General features: G+C 53.6%; 2 protein-coding genes across 3 annotated transcripts; one reads left to right on the top strand and one right to left on the bottom strand.

Annotated features, from left to right (window-relative positions):
- Nucleotides 1–417: 417 nt before the first annotated feature.
- Nucleotides 418–9,560, bottom strand: PFKM (phosphofructokinase, muscle). 2 transcript variants are annotated; one of them, XM_054294733.1, is made up of 23 exons: nucleotides 9,377–9,560; nucleotides 8,153–8,251; nucleotides 7,295–7,368; nucleotides 7,125–7,202; nucleotides 6,548–6,737; nucleotides 5,706–5,871; nucleotides 5,584–5,628; nucleotides 5,391–5,499; nucleotides 5,197–5,292; nucleotides 5,015–5,107; nucleotides 4,794–4,919; nucleotides 4,457–4,525; nucleotides 4,316–4,375; nucleotides 4,054–4,200; nucleotides 3,405–3,475; nucleotides 3,229–3,316; nucleotides 2,813–2,965; nucleotides 2,253–2,417; nucleotides 2,097–2,158; nucleotides 1,785–1,896; nucleotides 1,561–1,660; nucleotides 1,065–1,170; nucleotides 418–962 (listed from the first exon to the last, which is right to left on the bottom strand). In XM_054294733.1, exons 1-23 carry the CDS (start codon nucleotides 9,504–9,506, stop codon nucleotides 815–817), a joined length of 2,487 nt encoding a protein of 828 aa, XP_054150708.1. In that variant the 5' UTR covers nucleotides 9,507–9,560; the 3' UTR covers nucleotides 418–814. The 2 variants fall into 2 exon arrangements, with proteins under 2 accessions (XP_054150708.1, XP_054150709.1); XM_054294734.1 differs by lacking the exon at nucleotides 9,377–9,560 and adding an exon at nucleotides 9,124–9,318.
- Nucleotides 9,527–19,444, top strand: SENP1 (SUMO specific peptidase 1). The gene is given in 20 exon segments (XM_054294746.1): nucleotides 9,527–9,602; nucleotides 10,198–10,688; nucleotides 11,327–11,399; nucleotides 11,510–11,606; nucleotides 12,072–12,207; nucleotides 12,541–12,644; nucleotides 12,902–13,137; nucleotides 13,462–13,516; nucleotides 13,664–13,702; nucleotides 13,808–13,892; nucleotides 14,241–14,393; nucleotides 14,887–15,018; nucleotides 15,479–15,524; nucleotides 15,527–15,555; nucleotides 15,557–15,651; nucleotides 15,653–15,680; nucleotides 16,441–16,464; nucleotides 16,466–16,521; nucleotides 16,932–17,016; nucleotides 17,327–19,444. Coding segments are annotated over 20 exon segments (2,163 nt in total). The 3' UTR covers nucleotides 17,450–19,444.
- The last annotated feature ends 1,238 nt before the right edge of the window (nucleotides 19,445–20,682 follow it).

The raw sequence follows: 20,682 nt of genomic DNA, 5'->3' as shown, positions 1-20,682 counted from the left end.
CCCCTTTTTTTTTTGTTTTTTTTTCCTTGCAAAAGGAAGGTTTTAAAGGAAAAGTCTCCTTTGAGGAAGGACCCAAGGCAACAAATTGTAGGTTGGGATGCAGAGTAATCCTGTGGGATGGGTTGGCTGAAAATCAAAGATCCAGGTGTTTCTCCAGCATGGAGAGTGAAGTTCTGACTGTTTATCCATAACTTTTATGCTGCATCAAGAAACCACCTCAAAAACCAAAATTTTGCAGGGCTGGAATTCTTGTAGGTGAAAGAAATCTTTTCCAGAGAGCTCCACATGAAGCTGAGGGCTTCCCTCCCACCTCTTCAAGGTTCCTGAGGTTTCCCTCTAGGAATTCACCCTTTGATGTTGGTTTGAGGAGGGGGGGTTTGGGATCTATTCCAGGATCCAATGGAAGAGCAGATCTCCAAGGTGAAACCAAGTGGCTAAAAACTGTTATTGTTATTTTCTGGGATGAACTTGGGGCACAAATTTTACCTGTTTTATCCCTCTGTGTTATGCTGGGCAGGGAAATCCTGAGGATGAGGAGGGATTTGGTGTCAGTGGGGTCCAGGTTTGCCTTTCCATGGATTCACAGACACCTGGAGCACTTGGACAAGCACTGAATTTATTGAAACATCTCCACTTTATGACTTTTAACCCTAAAAACCTCAACCTCCACCATCCATCCTCAATTTATCCTGATATTGCTTGGGGACCCCTTCTCAAAATCCCATAAAATCATAAAATCCCTGAAAAGCCCCAGGACGCTGTGAGAAAAGGGGATTTTTGGGGTTCCTCAGGCTGGCAGTGGCTGCTGTCCCTGTCACAGGGTGGCCTCGGGGACCAGGACCTTGCGGGTCAGGTGCTCCAGGTGCGCCGTCTCAGACGTGTCTAGCTCGATGTTGTACTTGGCCAGGATTTTGAGGATGGGCCGCAGCTTCAGCCACCACTGCTCCTTGGGGATGCGGTGCCTGAGGGGACAGGGACAGACTGGGGATATCCCTGGGGAGGGATCCCAGGCTTTGTCCCACTTTCCCAGGGTGGGGAAGGCAGGGACAGGGAGGGAGACGCACTCGAAATCCGTCTGCTGGCGCAGCTCAGCGATGGGCTGGAACACCAGGCTGCGCTTGCGCATCCCCAGCAGGCACGCCGAGTCCGCTGTGTTGGCAAAGATCCGGCCTGGGAGGAACACAGGAATGGTGGGGAACCTCCTGGAGGCGAGTTGGGAATGGTTGGGATCCTCCAGGGACGTGGGGGGGAATGGTAGGAATGTTTGGTAATCTTCAGGGATGGGAAAACACCTGGGACAGGAAGTTGGGAATGTTTGCGATCCTCCTGGAGCAGGGGTTGGGAATGCTGGGGATGCTGCATGAAGGTAAAACCTATGGGAGGGTAGGTTGGGAATATTTGGGACCTTTCAAAAACATGGGAGGGGAGGTTAGGAATGTTTGGGATCATCCAGGAGTGGGGAACATCCCCCAGAATCCACAGGAGGGCTTTTTGGGAATGGTTTGGGAATGTAGGGTCACTCTGGGGCCCCTTTGGGATCCCCCATCCAGCAGCACCCACCATGCCGGGAGCACTCCTTGATCTTCCCGGTGATCCAGGCCACAGCCTTGGCGCCCATCTTGGTGCCGAAATTACGGTCAAAGGGGGTGGGGCTGCCTCCCTGCCCCAGGAGAATCCAGGATGAGCCAATGAAATCCCCCAAATCCCAATCCCCTTCCCAGGGAAATCCCCTGAACACCGATCCTGTTCCTGGGGGAATTCCCAAACCCTCACCCCATTCCCACCTGCTGCATGTGCCCCAGGACGTTTTTCCGGCAGTCAAAAATCCCTTTGCCCTCCTCGCAGTAGAGGTTGTAGATGAAATCTGTGGTGTAGTTCTCATTGCAACGCTCATTCCTGCACCAGGGACAGGATCAGGCCCAAATCCCACAATTCACCCCATCCCAAACAATTCCACTGATCCCAAACAGCAGCACCACAATGAGACTCCAAATCTTCCATCCCTTGCCCATCACCACCGTGAGAGCCCAGTTCCCCTGATCCCAAACCCAATCCCCACAGGGGTGCCATGAGGTCCTCCCAAGGCTGGAACCCACCTGAGCACAAGCCCCCTCTTCACCGTGGTCTTCATCTTCTCCGTCAGGTGGTCCACATTGGCCTGTGGGGTCGGGAATGGAGGTGGGAGCGGGGTCAGTGGGGAACCTACTCATTCCACACCACCCGGGTGCCACTGGGGACTGTCTTGTCCCCACCTGCAGGTCACGGCTGCTGAAGGGCTCTTCGAAGATGTAGACGGCATCGGCGCCGGCCGCCAGCCCAGCCATAGTGGCCAGGTAGCCACAGAAGCCACCCATGGTCTCGATGATGAACACACGGCGCTTAGTGCCTGCAGCCGACTGCTTTATCAGGTCACACGTCTGCAGTGGGGACAGGATTTGGGGTCAGGAAAAGGGATTTAGGGCCAGGGAATTTGGGATGCCCACTGCAGACTGCTTGATCAGGTCACATGTCTGAAATGTGGGATTTGGGGTCAGGAAAAGGGGTCTAATGTCAGGGCAGTTGGGGGATTTCCATCAGGGTCTCAGAGAGGTGATAGAGGTAGGAGAAGTGCTTTGGGATCAGGGGAATTTGAGACTTCCACTGGGATCTTACTGTGATGATGGTGTTTAGCATCAGGAGGGATATGGGATACAGGATCTGGGTTCTCACTGTGGTGATGATGTTTGGGAGCAGAGGCTACAGGATGGGGTGTCCGACCAGGGTGATAGTGTTTGGGACAAGGGGGATTTTGGGGAGGTATCTGGGGTCTCACAGTGGTGATGGTGTTGAGGGCGGTGTCGGCGCCGATGCTGAAGTCAGAGCCGGGGACGTTGTTGGAGACGGTGGCGGGCACGATGCACAGGGGGATGCAGAGCTCCTCGAAGCGTGCCCGGCCCTCCACCAGCTCCAGGCCACCTGTGAACGCCTGAGAGACAATGGGAACAGCAAGGGACAATGCAGTGAGGAGAGGAACAGTGGGGGCACTGACCACACCTTGACCAGACCTGGCCCTCCACCAGCTCCAGGCTGCCTGTGAATGCCTGGGGGATGGCAGAGGGACCCTGATCCCACCCTGGCCACACCCCAACCATGCCTCTCTAACCCCATCCTGGCCACACCCCAACCATGCTCTGACCCCACCCCACTGACCCCACCCCGCTGACCACACCCTGCCCACATGGCACTGACCTCAAAGCCACCGATGATGATAAGACCATGAATCCCAAATTTGCTGATGTTGGCGCTGATCTCCTCAAAATGTTTCTTGGGCAGAGTCCTGGGAAGGGGAGACTCCTTGGGATGAGCCTGACCAGAGGGGGATCCCAGAGGGACCCCAAATGACCCCACACACAGCGGGGACTCACCTCTTGGTGCCTAGTTTGGATCCTCCCAGCCCTGTCCAGCTGCCCACAGTATTCCAGCCGATCTCCTCCACCTGAGGGGTGAAACAGGGGTTTAATGGGGTGGGAGAAAGATCTGGGGCCACAATGGCCCCCCTCAGCCCTCTCAGAGTGACATTGGGCTCACACAATGTCCCCTCAGCCCTCTCAGGAGGTCACACAATGTCCCCTGGCTTGGGGACAGCAGCAGATCAGACCCATAGCAGGGCTGGGGTTTGGACAGGGATTAAACACCCCCATCCTGAGGAATCTCCATCCCTGCAGTGCCACTGCCCCTTTCCAGGTCCTTTTCTTGCACCCTTCTCCCACATGGATCTCCCCATCCCAAAATCCAACCCCTCAAATCCATCCTGCACTTCCCAAACTCTTTTCCCGGCCTGTTTTTCCGCTGGGATCTCCCCATTCCAAAACCCAACCCTTCAAATCCATCATGCCCTGGCCACCCCTTCATCCCATAGGGATCTCCCCATCCCAACTCCTTTCCCCATAGGACCCTCACTATCCCGAATGCCAGCCCCTCAAATCCATCCCAAGCCCTATTCCCTGTGCGAATCTCCCCATCCCAGTCCCTCTCCTGACCCTTTTCCCACCCCATTCCCCTCGGGACCCTCACCATGCCAAAGGCCAGCCCCTCGAAGCCATCGTGCACGGCGAGCATGCGGTGCCCGTGGATGAGGCCGATCCTCACGGTCGACCGCACGGCTGCGTTCATCCCTGCGGCCGGAGCGCCCACGTTCATCACGGCCACCGTGTACCCGCTCTGGGGACAGGGACAGGGCTCACTGGGGGTTGGGGTTGGATTGGGGTGGGATTGGGTGGTATCCGTGCCTGGGATGGAATTGGGGTGTCCCAGCTCGGGCCCCAGTGCTCCCTACCTTGGTGGCAGGCGGGCGGATGTGAGCCAGCAGCTTGTAGACATTCCAGTTGTCTGAAAGCTCCTAAAAATCGGGGAAGTTGGGGTTTTGAGACGGTTTGAGGACATTGGGGTTGCAGGGACAGGGACATGGAGGTGCCACCCACCGGCCCCGCAGCTTCAGCGCATCCTCAAAGCGTCCTTCATTCATGGCTGTGGTAACGTCCTTGGTCTGGGGGCACAGAGGGGGATTGGGGTGGGATTGGGGTTTCCTGGGTGGAATTGGGGGTGTCCTGGGGTGGGATCAGGGTGTCCTGGGTAGGGTTGGAGTGTTTTGGATGGGTTTGGGGTGGAATGGGGTGTCCTGGGGTGGGATCCATCCCTGGGGCTGGCTTGGTGACACTCCCTGGAGGATTTGGAGACATCTTAGGGATGGGAACCATCTTAGGGACCCAGACTGGGTCTGTGGCCACTCCCAGCATCCCCCCATCCCCACTCACCACCTGGACACATTCCATGAGGGGCAGGCGCACGGCCTGGTTGCCGGACAGACTGACCACGCAGGCCGGCGTCTCCGGTGTCCCCTCAAGCAGCGCCATCACAGCCTCCACACCCATCCTGCTGGCCTGAGGGGACATCAGGGGTGTCACCTCCCAAGGGGAGCTGTCAGTCACCTCCAGGTCCCTTTGTTTGGGACCGAGGTGAGGAAGGAGGTGCCCACCAGGATGCGGTCGAAGGCTGAGGGGGTCCCCCCACGCTGGACATGGCCCAGGATGGTCACCCTGGTGTCGTATCCCAGACGTTTCACCACCAGCTGCAGGGACACAGGAGAGCTCTGGGACTGGCCCCAAAAAGGGAGGGGGCAAAGGGGGATGTCCCCCATGTCCCCCCATCCCCACTCACAGCTTTGATCTCGTCCGAGGTGATGGCCTTGCCGTGCTTGTCGATGGCACCCTCAGCCACAATGATGATGTTGAGCCTGGAGCCACCATCACGGGTCTGGGGGGATCACAGGGTATCAACAAGGATAGGGATGGGGGGAGATCATCCCTCCATCCCTCCATCCCTCCATCCCCATGTCCATCCCTCCCGCCCACCTCAGTCAGCCTCCTGCACAGGTGCTCCTCCCAGTCGTCCTCGGGGGGTGACTCAGGGATGAAAACCCAATCAGCACCACAGGCCAGGGCTGTGATCAGCGCCAGGTACCTGAAATGGGGCCAAAACCTGCTTTTGAGCCACTTCCCCCAATTTTTGGGGTGACAAGAACCCCTCCTAGGTGCCAGAACGTACCCGCAGTGCCGCCCCATCACCTCCAGCACAAAAGTCCTCTGGTGGCTGTGGGGACAAGAAAGCGTCACCCACCCGAAATGGGAACACCGGGGGCTGGGGGACAACAAGAGTGTCCTTGTCACCTCTGCGCTGTGGTGGTGATGGCGTCCACGATCTCCATGATGCGGTGCAGCGCCGAGTCGGTGCCGATGGTCATGTCAGTGCCGCAGAAGTCGTTGTCGATGGAGCCCACCATGCCCACAATGTTCAGGTGGCTCGAGCGCTGCGCCTCCTCTGCCGTGATGCCACCTGGGGAGAGGGTGGGCAGGAGGGGGACGCCATCCCCAGATGGTCACTTGGGGGGTAGAGGTGTCAAAGGGATTGTTTGGGGGAAAAACACTCAGCTTTGGGTAACAAAACACCATATTTTTGTGTAGGACACCTTGATTTTGGAACCAAAGTTTTTTTGGAATCACAAACTTATATCACACTGCAACACAAACCTTCCCACACCTTCCTTTCCTGACGTGAGACCCCCCCCCCAAATGTCCCCTTAGGGGGAAGCAGTGCCATAAATCTCTATTTTGCAGGAAAACCTCAAATTTTTGAGTGCCGCACCCTGCTTTTTTTAACCACACCCTCTTTTCCTTCTGTGTCCCCCTTTAAAACATCTTCAACAGTGCCCCAAACCTCCATAATTATGGAAAAAAAACCAATTTTTGAGTTTCACATCCTGATTCAAAACCAAACCTTTCCACACCCCCTGTTCTCTCTCTGCCCTCCTCCAAAGTGTCCCCTTGGGGAGCAAAAGTGCCCTAAACTTCCATAATTAGGGAAGAACACCACATTATTATGTGCGAAAACCCAAATTTTTGTGTGCTTTGAACCCAAACCTTTCTCTTTTGACCCCAACCCTTTCCCTGTGCCCCCCTCCCTCTCCCTCACCCCAGGGGGGTTTCGGGGCTCCCCCGGTGTCCCCCCATACCAGTTTTGAGCAGCTCTGCCAGGAGCCCGCCCCACTCGGCGCGGAAGGTGTCGGCACCGGTGAGGCTGCCGTCGCCGCCGATCACGCACAGGTTGGTGATGCCGCGCTTGACCAGGTTCCGCGCAGCGCGCAGCCGCCCCTCGCGCGTGCGGAAATCCTGGCAGCGCGCGCTGCCAATCACCGTGCCACCCTGGGGAGGGACGGTGGGGCACAGCTGGCCTTCCTGTGTCTGTCCACCCCTCTGACCATCCGCCCATCTCATCCCCATGTCCATATCTCTGTCCCATCCTCATATCCATCCATCCATCCATCCACCCATCCCCACGTCCATCCCTGTGTCCATCCACCCATCCCATCCCCATGTCCGTCCCTGTGTCCATCCCTGTGTCCACCCTTCCCTCCCTCCCCCCATCCCAGCTCTGCTTCTGGGTCATTTTCTGCTGAGCCCAGCCCCAGTCTGGAACCAGTGAGGGACAAACTGGGACCAGTGAGGAGCATGCCCAGTGCCTCCCCAGCCCAGGAGGTGATTCCCCACTGTCCCCCTGTCCATGTGTCCCCCTGTCCATGTGTCCCTCACCAGCTGCAACATCATGGACACACTTTCCCACGTGGCCTCCCTGATGTGGTCACCACCGTCCACCAGCCCCTGGTAGCCCTGTGGGGACAGAACAGACAGTGGTTCAAGGACACCTTTTCCCAAATTTTGCGGTGGGGCAGTGGAATTTCGGGGTTGGGGCTGACACTGACCTCACACACGAAGAACACTTTGGCCCCGGTGTAGATCCCCACACGCACCACGGCGCGCACGGCCGCGTTCATCCCTGTGGGGCACCGCCATCATCCTGTCACCCCTTGGTGACATCCCCAAGCCCCTGTCACCTCCCTGCAGCTGCCACCCCTCAGTGGACACCCCCAATCTGTCCCCCCCGTACCCCCCCTGTCCCCCCCCTCACAGCTGCCACCGCCTGGGTTATTTTTGCCCCGGTGACCTTTGGTGGCAGCACCTGACATGGGTGACAAACACGGGGGTGGGGGGAGGGGACACTCGGGGGGGGGCCCGCATGGCCTGGCACCCCCCCCATGTCTGTCCGCCCCCCATCCTTGGGACCCCCAGAAAAATCCCAAATCTGCGGATGAATCCTTGGAATTTTGGGCAATCCTGATTATTGTGGCTCAGTGCCAAAGTGCCACCGGCGCCCACTTGGAGTCCCCTGCCCGAATTTTGTCACTGTTGCTCCCCTCTGCTATCCCAAAACCCCTCGAGCTCCACCCGACCCCCAAACCCCCACCAAGGTCATTCCCAAAACCTCAATCCAGGGAAAACCCTGATGGTTGTGGCATCAAAATCCTGATTTTTACCTCCAAATGAGCGGGTTTAGGGACTTGGGGGGGGTGGATTTTAGGAATTGGGGGGGGAGAATTTTAGGTGGGAGGGGGGGGGATTTGGGGGGGGGGGGGGGACTTTGGGATCCCGGGGATCCCAGGGGATTTGTGGAGTTTTGGAGGAGGGGGGAGAAATTCGGGGGGGTTTGGGGGGATTTCCAGGGATTTCGGGCTGGGGATTTCTAGGGATTTTGGATCCCGGGGGTTTTGAGGTGCTCTTACCCTGCGCGTCCCCCCCGGAGGTGAGGACGGCGATGGCTTTGCCGACCCCCAGGGTCTCAGTGTGCTGGGGTCCCGCGGGGCTCGGGGGCATTTTCCTGCCTGGAAAAAATCGGGAAATTCGGGCAAATCCCAAGGTGGGACGGGCGGCTCTGTCCCTCTGGGTGACGCTGCCAGCGCAGAGTGGCACCCTGGGGAGGAACGCGGCGACACTGGGACAGCCCCGCTGCCACCGCCGGGACACTCCCGCCCGGGGGGGCGTGGGGGGACTCCTTACTGGGAGTCCTCGTTACCGGTCCCAGTCTCGATTCCCTACTGGGGCCAGGCTGTCCTTAGCGGTCCCAGCCTCTCCTTACTGGTCCCAGTTTGTCTTTACTGGACGCAGTGCATACTCTCTCTGGGAGTTGCTCCGTCCTTCTTACTGGTGCCAGTCTCTGTTCCTTACTGGTGCTAATCTGTCCTTACTGGTCTCAGTTTGTTTTCCCTGCCCTGCTCTCCTTAATGGTCCCTGTCCCTCTTTAGCGGGGCCAGTTTGTCCTCACTGGTCCCAATTCCTGTTCCCAGTGGGAGCTGCTGTGTCCTCCTTACTGGTGCCACTTTGTCCTTACTGGTCCCAGTTTGTTCTTACTGGTTCCAGTCTTTAGTCCCAGTGGGAGCTGCTCTGCACTCCTTACTGGTGCCACTCTGTCCTTACTGGTTCCAGTCTGGATTCCCTGTTCATCCCAGTCTCTATTCCCTGTAGTTATTGGTCCGCCCTCCTTACTGGTGCCAGTTTATCCTCCTTACTGGTCCCAGTCCATCCTTACCAGTCCTCGTCTGTGTTCCCTGTGGGACTCTGCACTCCCCACTGGTTCCAGACTGCTTTCCTTACTGGTCCCAGTCCCCATTCTCGCCTCTCCCGGTTCCAGCTCCCCGCCGGTCCCCGTGCGGGGCTGTTACCGGTCCCAGTTCCTGCTCCCTGCTGGTTCCAGTACCTGTCCCTAACCGGTTCCAGTTCATCGCCGGTCCCGGTGCAGGGCCGTTACCGGCCCGGGTCGCTTTTCCCGGTGGGATCTGCTCTACTTTCCTTACTGCTCCTAGTCCCCGTTCCCTGCCGCTGCCTCTCCCGGCTCCGGTTCGCTCCCGGTCCCGGTCTGCGGGCGTTACCGGTGCCGGTCCGCGGGCGTTACCGGTGCCCTCCCGGGGCCGTTAGTGGCGCCAGTCCCGCTGCCCACCGGGAGCACTGACCTGCGGAGCGCCGCCGGCCCGGCCCGGGGGGGAGGAAGGACAGCAGGAGGAGGAGGAGGAGCGCGGCCACGGAGAGCGCGGCCGGGGCCGCGAACCGAGACAGAGCCGGGGCCACCGGGACCGCCACCATGGCCCGGGGACAGCGCCACCATGGCCTGGGGACGGCGCAGGGACACGGGCTGGGACCGGGGGATTGGCTGCGGGGAGCGCTGTAATGGGATCGGCTGTAATGGGATCGCCCGTTAGGGGATCAGGGTAACGGGATGGGTGTAACGGGATCGGCTGTGACGGGGTCGCTGTAATGGGATCGGGGTGACGGGATCGGTGTAATGGGATCGGCTGTAACAGGATCGGCTGTAATGGGATCGGCCGTTATGGATCAGGGTAACGGGATCGGCTGCAATGGGATCGGCCGTTATGGATCAGGGTAACGGAATCGGCTGTAATGGGAGCGCCCGTTATGGGATCGGGGTAACGGGATCAGCTGTAATGGGATCGCTCGTTATGGAATCGCCGGTTATGGGATCAGCTATAATGGGATCGGCTGTAGGGTCCAGCTACTGTGGGATTGACTGTAATGGGATCGGCTATTATGGGATAGGCTGTAACAGTTTTGGATGTAGGGACCAGCTGTAACAGGACTGACCATAGGGACAAATTTGGAATGGGATCAGCTGTAACGGGATCGACTGTGATGGGATCGGTGGTAGGGACTCACACACAGAGTGAACCCTCCATATGGTCATAGCCCCCAGAGAATGACCCCCTATAGGGTCACAGCTCCCACAGAGTGACCCCCCACCACAGAGTGACCCCTATAGGGTCAGCCCCCCTGTCCAGGGTGGCCCCTCCTTTCCGGCTGCCCCCCCGGACCTCCCAGCCGCCAGGGGGCGCTCTCCGCTTCCAGCAAATCGCGGCTCCCTCCCCCGGTCTGGCGGCAGCACTTCCGGCAGCGCTGCCGCCGCTCACTTCCGCTTCCGCTGCTTCCCCCTCGCTGCCGCCGCGGAGCCCGGGAGAGCCGCGCGCGCTCGGGAGGCTTCCGGTTCCATTTCCGCTTCCGGTGCGGCGGCCGGGCCGGCTGAGGCAAGAGAAGCGGCGGCAGCTCCGGACCCTCCTGCGCTCCCGGAACGGGCTCTTCCCTCTCCCGCTGCCCTCACACCCGACTCCGCCACCACTGGGCCTTTTCCCGTGCCCGGTCCTGCCGCTGCCCGGGGCCGAGGTGGCGGCGCTGCCCTCCATGAGGATGGAGGCCCGGGAGGTGGCGCGGGCCCGGCCCGGCCCGGCCTTCAAGGGTTTCGGCGCCGAGAGCAAGGTGCGGAGCGGGGGGGCGCGGGGCCGGCGCGTTCCTGGGCTCCGTTTCCGCCGGACCGGAGCCGCCGAAGCTCCTTCCCTCACGGAACCACCGCGGGATTTGGGCGGGAAGCGGATTTGGGAATATTCGGGACAATTCCCCCATCCCAGGGAATCCTAGGGCACTTCCAGCCGCGGTTTCTCTGGGGGAACGCAGCCTGGAAACCGCAGAAGTCAAATCCCAATCCCGTTTTTGGGAATTCCCGGTTCCCGGCGTGGGAATTCCGCCTGGAATATGCCGGGAATGGGGAGCCCAAGTGTGGGACCCACCGCGGGTCCAGAGCTGCGAAATTCAGGATTTTCCCAGCAGTTTTTGGGTTCTTGCTGCTCCATAAATTCGCTCCACAAAATATGGGAGCTGTAACCTTTAGAAGCTGGGCATTTGGGGAGTTTGGAGAGCTGTGATGGATAGGAATTGCAAACCTTAGGACCTGTAAATTTGGAGAATTATTAATTTTGGGAATTGTGAAGTCCTGCCACCATTCCCAACCAGCCCTAGGAACACCCTTCCCTTTTCCCTGTATTTTTCCTGGATTCTTTCCTGGTATTTTCCCACTTCTAAGCAAAATATTGGAATTTCCCCTATTTTTTTTTTCCCAGTTTTTCCTCCCCAAACTCAGCAGCTTCTCCTGCCCTGCTGGGAACTCCTCCTGCTCCCTCAGCTACACCCCAGGTGAGTTTTCCCTCTGGAATTTGGGTTTTGGGGGTGTTTTCCCTAAAAACAACCCCTTGAGAAGGGGAAATTTGAGTTTTTCTGGGAACTCCTAGTGTTTTTCCCCTCAGAAATTCCTGAAAGATTCCCAGGAGCCAACGGGCAGTGGAGGACCTCCAAGCCCAGGGGGAGCCGAGGCTCCTTCCTGGAAACCCGTAAAAATTCCAGGTGGGTGCAGCAGATCTCAGATTTCCAGGTTTTGGTTGATACTTTTGGAGGATTTTAGTTGGGATTTTGGAGTTTTGATGATTTGACAGCGATTAGATGATTTTTTGAGGGGGTTTTATTTTTGGGATTTTTTGATGGTTTTTAATTTCTTTTTTGGGGAATTTTTTGGTGGGTTTAATTTGGGATTTTGGTTATTTGGGGGAGGATTTTTGAGATTTTTTTGGTGGGGATTGGGATTCTTGGGTTTTTTAAATTTTATTTGGGATTTTGTAGTAGGGGGGATTTGGGCAATTTAATTGGGGGGTTTGGGGATTTTTTTTTTTATTTGTGGGACTTTTTGGGGCTTTATTTGGAATTTGGGCCCTTTCATCTCTCCTTCCGTGCAACCTTTTGTGATTTTATTCGGGATTTTAAACCGATTTTCAGGATTTACAACAAACCTGCGGTGTTTTTCCCTCCTTCCAGCGGGAACCCCAGCACTTTTGGGGGAAAATCCGCCCTCCATGGAGCCTCCTTCCCCCTGAAGCCGGCCCCGAGCCCTTCCTGGAGCCGCCGCAGCCCCAAGAAGGCCCCGCGGCGCTTCTTGAGCGCGGCCGAGGAGGTGACGGAGAAACCCTGGGGCATCCCGGGGCTTTGCGGGGCTGGGAAACCCAGGGGTTTGTGGGGTTGGGGTGTCCAGGCAGGGCTGGGAATGGAAATCCTGAGAAATCCCAGGGGTTTGTGGGGTTGGGGTGTTCCGGCAGAGGTGGGAGCACATCTGGGGTTAAACACCAAATTCCTGGGGTTTTCCAGCCCTAAATCCCATTTTTTTTGGGAGTTTTTCTCAGCATTGCCTTTGTGGGATTCCATCAGATCCCTGAATTTGGGGGGAATCCCTGGGATCAGTGAATTCCAGGGTTTTGAGAGGAGTTTTTTCTGTTCTCTTTGCCTGCAGACGGTGCGGGAGGAGGAGCGGGAGATTTACCGGCAGCTGCTGCAGATGGTGACTGGGAAGAGGTTCTCCAGCTGCAAACCCTCCCCGCTGCTCCCCTTCCACCTGTGAGTCAGAAGCATCCCAAAAAATCCTGAAAACCTGCCCCAGATCCCAAAGAACCTCAAAATCCCTGCTCGAATCCCAAAAAACCCTCTGCAAATCCCTGAAAATCATCAGAGACCCTGCCCAAACCCCAAACCACTCCAAAACCTCTCTCCTAACCCCCTAAAAAAATCCTAAATCTTCTCCCCATATCTCAAATTTCCAGTCTTCTTCCAGGAATTTCCCTAACTGGGTATTTTGATTTTTTTTTTTTTTGCAGCTCCCGCTGTCCCCGTTCCGGCCCCTCCCTGCCCCAGGAGGCTCCCAGGGATGATCCCGAGGCACTGGAAATTCACAAAATTCCAGCTCCTGTTCCACATTCCCCGGAGCCACCCCAGAATTCTCAAAATCCCCCCCTGGGCCCCTCTCCAGGGTTTCCTGGTGAGTTCCAGCCCCGGAATTCTGCGGCTCCGCACCAGCAGGAGGAGGAGCCAGGAGCTGAGGCACAGAGTGAAGGTAAAGATTCCCGAGAATTCCAGAAATATAACCCCCAAACCACCAAAATCTCAATAAAACAAGACCACAAATAAAACCCCCAAAAAATCTGAAATTAACAAAAAAAAAAAAAAGTCCCAAAAAACTCCTCAAGAAAGTCCCAAAGAAAATACCCCCAAAAATCCCCCAAATCCCCAAAAAAATGAAACTAAATCCCAAATAACCCCAAACTCTGGGAAAGGGATTTAAATTCTGTGGCCAGTCTGGGGTATTTATTCAGGATTGGGAGATATTTGGGGTAGGAATCAAGGAGGACAGAAATCCAGGAATTTTTCCCATTTTTAGGGTCAGATTCTGTCATTTTGCTCAAGGTCAAGGATTCCAGAACTCCGGCTTCAAGGTAAGGGGTGCGAAAAGGGGGTGTTTTGGGGATTTTTAGGGACACGGGGAGGTGACAATGAAGAGGGACAGGGTGAGAATTTGGGAAATGAGGGAATTCTGGGGAAATTCTAAGTAATTTCCAACCCTCCTTTTTCTCTCTTTCCAGCCTCCCCTTTTTCCAGGCTGAGCTATGGATCAAAGAGCTGTGAGTTACTATTCCCTGCTGGCTTTTCCTGGGATTTTTGGGGTGGAAAAACCAAAATCCTGATTTTTTAAATGAATTTGTCCATGAAATTTTTGGTTTTTCTAGGACCAGTGTCTATGATTCCCGAGCCAGAGAGAGGTGGAGGCAAATAGAGGAGCAGAAAGCTCTGGCCCTGCAGCTCCAGAGCCAGGTGAGAATTACACGGAAAAATACCCCGGACTGGGACAATTGGGGAAAAACAGTTGGAAAACAGGAAAAATCAACTTTTTGTAGGCCTTTGTTCTTCTCAATCCTGGGATAAACAGCAATGAAAAGAGGGAATATTGTCTCACATTGGAAACTACTGGAAATCTTGTCACTGGGAAGGTGGTCAGGGCTTGGAAAAGGAGTCAGAATCCAGGGAAATGGGGAAAAAATGCAGATGTGGCACAGGGGACAGGCCTGGGTGGCTCTGTAAAGGTTTAATTCCATAATCCTGGAGGTTTATCCCAGTTTCATCAATCCCAACCCCTCCTTTTCCCTCTCTGGCCCCCCACAGCGGCTGCAGGAGCAGGAGCGCTCGGTGCAGGACCTGGTGGATCTGCACCTGCGCGTGCCCCTGGAGAAGGAGATCCCGGTGGCCGTGGGGCCCGAGGGGCTGGAGCGCGCCCGGCCCGGCCAGGGCGACGATGACTTCCCCGAGATCACCGAGGTGGGGCTGCCCCGCAGGGGACTCTGGGGTCTGGGCACAGGGATGGGGCCTGAGCCCTCCTCAGGGTGAATTTATGGCTCAAGAATCAGTTTGGTGTTCGAGCCCTGGGGATTTGGGGACAGGAAAAGTTCTTCCTCAGATAGAACTCAGTTCAGGGAATTTCTGGGATTTGGGGACAGGGATGGAGCCCTGTGCCCTCTTCCCAGTGAATTTATGGCTCAAGAATCAGTTTGGTGTTAAACCCTTGGGGATTTGGGGCAGAATAAGCAGGAATTCTACCTCACCTGAGGTAGATCAGTTCAGGGAATTCCTGGGATTTAGGGTTTTGGGGTCAGTTCAGGGAATTAGCTTCAGGGAACTCCTGGGGTTGGGCACAGGGATGGAGCCCTGCACCCTCCTCCTGGTGAATTTATGGCTTAAGGGACTATTGGGCATTAAACCTTTGGCTATTTGGGGTCAGGAAAAGCAGGAATTTCACCTTCCCTTTCCCCAGGAAATGGAGAAGGAAATCAAGAGCCTTTTCCGAGGAGGGAACCAGGATGAGGTGCTGAGCGAGGCTTTCCGCCTGACCATCACCAGGAAGGACATCCAGACCCTCAACAACCTCAACTGGCTCAACGACGAGGTGAGAGCCCAACAGTTCCCATTTCCCACCCGTTTCCAGCAGCTTGGGAGGGGAGAATGCTTGGGGTGGGTGCTGGGAGGGGGTTTGTGGATTGGGATTCCACCCTGGACTGTTAAATCTGTGGGGGAAGCGGCACAAAATAAAAATAATGAATTTATGTGGGGAATTAATGATAATGGGAGGATGGGATTGGTGTGAACCGAGAAAACAGTAAGTAAACCTTAAATTCCGACCTAAAGGCAAATTCGTAAAAATCCTTGAGTTGTCTCTGGAATGTTTTACTACAATGAAGCTACTGCAAACTCACCTGGGTTTTTTTGAAGGTTTTAATGCAAATCCTCCTTTTGGGGGGTTTATTCCCTAACTTTACACAGGGCCACAAATCCAACGCCATAGTAAATTAAATAAAAATCTACTAAAAAAATAAAAAACTCTGTTTTCCCCTTTTTTTTTCCTCCAGATTATAAATTTCTACAGGAATTTGCTGATGGAGAGGAGCAAGGACAGGATTTGCCTGCAGTCCACGCCTTCAACACCTTTTTTCTTCACCAAATTAAAGACTGCAGGGTACCAAGCTGTGAAAAGATGGACAAAAAAAGTGGATATTTTCTCTGTGGATCTGCTCCTGGGCCCATCCACAGGGAGTGCACTGGTGCCTGGCTGTGAGTGCTTGAATTATCCACACAAATCTCAGTTGGGATTTAGGGCCCAAATTTTGTTGGTTTTGGGAGATGCTGCCGGGAAAAATATGTGTTTGTGTCTCAAATCTGAGTTTAAAGGGAATACAAAGGTAGGAGCAGCTTTTTGTGGGGTTTTTAGTCCTTAAATTCAGGCTGGAGGTCATTTTAGGGCATTATTCCCTTGGGCAGATCTGATTTCCCCGTTCCCACCAACTGGTGCCACAGGATCTTGTTAAAGAGATTTAGGCCACAGATATTTCGCTTTTCCCCTTCCTTTGTCCCATCCCCTGCCTTGGCTCCTGGGATCCTGCGAGGATTATCCCCTGCCTTGGCTCCTGGGATCCTGCAGGGATTTTCAGCTCCTTTACCCAAAAGCCTCCTTAATTTATTAATTCCTGCTTGAATTGTTAATTAATTCCATGTAAAAGAGGTAATTTTCCAGCAAAAATGGCATGGGAATGGGGAGGGAAAGCACTGAAAATCACCTAAATCTGGGCCTTGAGAGATGGGGCAAAATTGTTGTAAACCCTTGGGAGGAATGATAATGATGGTGATGATGATAATGATGATGATGATAATAATAATAATAATGGCTCATTTAGACATTCGGGGATTAAAACCACAGCAGGAAATGGGGATTTCTGGGGGGAAATCCTCCTGTGGTGTGAAGTACCCTACATTGTTTTTGCAAGAAAAGGATTCTTGATTTTTTTCCCATTTTAAGGAATTTTTCTCTGTGCAGGTCGTGGATTTCAGGAAAAAAAACCATCACCTACTACGATTCCATGGGAGGGATCAACAGTGAGGCCTGCAGGATCCTGCTGTGAGTAAAATCCCTTCCCTGGCAAAATCCCACTCCTGCTTCCCCAGCCTTGGACACATTGACTTTACCCATTTTTGGGCTTTTTGGGGGGTCATTTTTGAGCCCTTTGAGGGTCATTCTTAGATCCCTTTAGGGTCATTTTTTGGAGGCTCCTTTAGGGTCATTTTTGCTCCCTTTTTCAGGCTCATTCTCCCCTTTCAGGACATGAAAAATTCCTTCTCTTCCCTGGAATTCTCTCCCTGTTTCTTCCCATGGGATTTCGGCCTCTCCTGATCCAATTTTAGATTTTTGGGGGTAATTGATTTGTGAATCCCAACCCTGAATCCCTTAGGGAACAGCCAGACAGAGCAGAACCTCAGAATTGCCATTTTCCCCATGAATTCCAGCTTTTCCTGCTCCTTTTCCCACAGGCAGTACCTGAAACAGGAAAGTTTGGATAAGAAAAGGAAGGAATTTGACACCAACGGATGGGCCCTGCTGAGCAAGAAGAGCCAGGTTTGGACAGCCCAGAATTCCCAAAGAATTCAGCATTTCCTTGGATTCCCAGCCCTTTTTGGGCCCCTTTTCCCTCAGGGAAGAAAAGGAGGAAACAAATCCCAAACCTTGGGAGAGGAAATTTTCCACAGGGGAAGGGTTTGGGTGGGATTTGGGCAAGGTGGGAATGCAAAACATTCCAGAATTCTGGGGACCTTCCTCCAGATTTCACTGGGATTTTGGGGTTTTTTCCTGGCCTTGGGGGTTTGGGGGCTGAGGGAAGGGGGGGGATGTGGGAATTTGGGAATGTTGATTGCTGTTTTTTCCCCAGGAGATCCCGCAGCAGATGAACGGCAGTGACTGCGGGATGTTCGCCTGCCGCTACGCCGAGTGCATCTCCAAGGACAAACCCATCAACTTCACCCAGGTACCCCAGGGGCTGCAAATGAAATAAATTCCACAATTCCCATCCTGCAAACCCCCCAGGGCCAGGAAAAACCCCGAAATTCCAGCGGGATTTGGGGGAAATTCCAGCATTCCTCACCCGATCCAAGGAATCCCCACCCTATTTCCCATTCCTAGCCACCCTCCCCCCCTTCCATGGAATTGTCCCCAAGTCCCTGGAAAAAGCTCCCAAGCCCCAGTGCCAGGGAAAATCCCAAATATTCCCCCCAAAATCTGAGACAAATTCCCCATTCCTCCCCAAAATTTCAAGGAATTCCTGGGTAATTCCCAACCTCCAGGAATATCCCTCTTCCCTCCTCCAGCATTTCCAGATCCCAGCACTCCCAAATTCCCTCAGGTCCCAGACCCCCAGGGCCAGGAAAACCCCAAACTTTGCCAAAATCCCAGCGAAATCTAGAATGAATTCCCCCATTTTTTGCCTGAATCCCCAGAAATTCCCATTTTTTCCCCCCATTCCCACGAACCCCAAAGCCCCAAATTTCCCCCTTTTCCATTATTTTCCATGGGGAAAAAAAAGCCTGAATCTGCCCCTGGATGAGCAAACCTGACCAAAATTCCCATTTTTTCCCATTTTCTCCCCCAAAATTCCCAAAGCAAACACATGCCCTACTTCAGGAAGAGGATGGCCTGGGAAATCCTGCACAGGAAGCTCCTCTGATGCCAGAAAAATCCTGAAATTCCAATGATTTGGATCAGAAGAATCCCAGGATTCTCCTGGGGACGCAGCCAAGGAACTCCGGGTCCTGCTCCTCCCAAAACCCCCCGGGATTCGGGGGGAATAGAAAAGTTTGGAAGCACAGCTGGGAACTTTTGGAGTTTCTTTCCCTCTTTTTTGAGATTCCAGGATGGATTTTCCCACTTTTCCATCTGCTGGATTGGGGAAATTTGGGAATTTTGGTCTTTTTGGAGCTGGATTTTCGGGAAAAGGGAGGAGTCTCTGTGGATTTGTGTTGGGAAAATCTGTATTTGGGAAAAGCAGGGGAAAGGTTTGGTTCTGGAGGGAATTTTTGGGGATCATTACCATATTTTCCACCTCATTCCCAAAGTTTGTGGATTTTATCCATAGGAAAACTTGGATTGAATCCCTGGGAATAATTCCTGCTTAAATCCTGTTTTTTCTTCCCAAATTCCCACTTTTGGGTGATTTTTCCAGGATTAAGCTTTGGAATGTCAGAATTCCTCTGAATTTACACCCAAACTTTGGTTTTCCAAGGGATAAATCCCAAAACCTGAGCAAAATCTGGGATTTTTGGTAAATTTTTGGGAATTTTCCTTTCCCTTTCAGGCTGCTTCATCCCAGCAGCTCCTGTTGCTTTTTCCAGTTGCTTTTCCCACGTTTTCCATGAAGAAATCCTCCCCAAATTGCAGGAACTGCAGAACCATGGGAAAACCCCCAAAATCCTGGGAATTCCTTCCATTTTTTCCCAAACAATGCCAGGATTTATTTGGGGAGCTTTGCCCACCCCTTTCCCTGGATTAATTTATTCCCAAATTTTTTGGTCCTTCCCCAAGCCTCTGGATTTGCTCTTCCTGGTGGAAAAGATGATTTTTAATAAGAAAAGTGGGGGAAAATCCCAAGTTTTTGTATTTTCCCTCTCCTGCAGGAGCTGGGAATTTTTTCTATTTTTCCCGAGCTGGGAGATGAAGTTTTGTACCAAATTCCCAAATTTTTGGAGCCCCTTTTCCTGGTTTTTCCCATCCCTTCGTGTCCCTTTGGATCCCAAATTCCCTCCCCTGTTTTATACCAGATTAATTTCCTACGTTTTTTAACTTTTATTGAAATTAAAGATCTGAAAAAAAAACTGGAATTGAGGAATTTTCCTGCTTTTTGTGCTAGATAAGAACACATTTTAATTATGAGTTTATAAATATGCGATAAATTTAATTTTTTTTTGCCAACTCCTCATGTGCTAGGTGACATTGTTCAGATGCAGTTGTACATTTATTTATCTGTCTCCATTCCTGTTCACAGTGGGAATCTCTGGAAAAGGGTTTGGGGTTCCTCCTCAGCTGAAGAAATCAGAGAAGGTGCCCCAAAACCTGGGAAAAATTCCCTGTAATCCAGGGAAAATTATTCAAAACTCAGGGAAAATGACCCAAAATCGGAGGGAATGCCCCAAAATCCATGCAAGATGCCCCAAATCTGATGTAGATGCCCCAAAATCCATCGGAAAATTACCCCAAATTCCCCCGGGAGCCCCCTCAAATCCCACCTGGAATTCCCTCCCCCCCGTCCAGGTGACAAAGGTCCTTTCACTTGCCTCCCCCCCTCCCCACTGGATCCACTGCTATTTTTACAAAAATTCCCAGAAAAAGTCGGGATTTGGGATAAGAGCTCCCTTTGTAGGGCCGTGGCTGGGCTCCAAAAAAAGTCCGGGACATGGAGCCCCCGTTCCACCCCATGCTGCCTGGGCAAGGCACCCTGAAAACCGGGAAAATTACCCAAAATCCAGGGAAAATGCCCCAACCACAAAAAGATGCCCCCAAAATAAATCAGACACAAATGCCCCAAATGCAGGAAAAATGCCCCAAAATCTGAGAAAGATTCTCCATAATTCAGGGCTGGGACTCCAAATTCTGAGCTGGGAGACCCCAGAGTTCAGAGCTGCCCCTCAAAGCCCTCAATTTTGGGTCACTTTGGGTCATTTTAGGTCATTTTTTACCCCAAATCCAGCCAGGTCTGAGCTACCCCCCCCTCAACACCACCCCTCAAACCCCTCTTTGGTTATTTCGGGGTCATTTTTGGGTGATTTTGGGGCATTTTTAATCCCAAACCCCAAGCAGGGCACTTTAACCCTCCAAACCCCAATTTTGGGGTCGTTTTGGAGTAACTTTAAAGGTAATTTTGGGGCAATTTGGGGTTATTTTTCACCCCAAACCCTCCAGGTCAGGGCTGCTCCCCCCAAACCCCAATTTTGGGGTGACCTGGGGTAATTTGGGGCCATTTTTAACCCTAAGCTGGGGCAGGGTCCTCACACTCCAGGAGCCTCCTGATCCTAATTCCTCCTAACGACTCCGACCCCATTAATCCCCCACAGGCTTGAGCCCTCATTAATTAATTAATTAACCCACAGCCCTGCTGGGCTTTTTTTTCTGGTTTTTGCCCAAAAGCAAAAAAAAAAAAAAAAACACCCCAAAACAATGCCCAAAAATCCCAAAAAAATCCCCGAACCTGATCTCCCTTCAAACCCTGGGACCCTCGGCCCAGCCCCCATCAAAAAT

The sequence above is a fragment of the Melozone crissalis genome, unplaced genomic scaffold (assembly GCF_028551555.1).
Source record: "Melozone crissalis strain CALT ecotype California unplaced genomic scaffold, PUWL_Pcris_2 ptg000322l_1, whole genome shotgun sequence".
Taxonomy (NCBI): Eukaryota; Metazoa; Chordata; class Aves; order Passeriformes; family Passerellidae; genus Melozone; species Melozone crissalis.
This window is presented reverse-complemented; position numbering and strand designations above follow the sequence as displayed.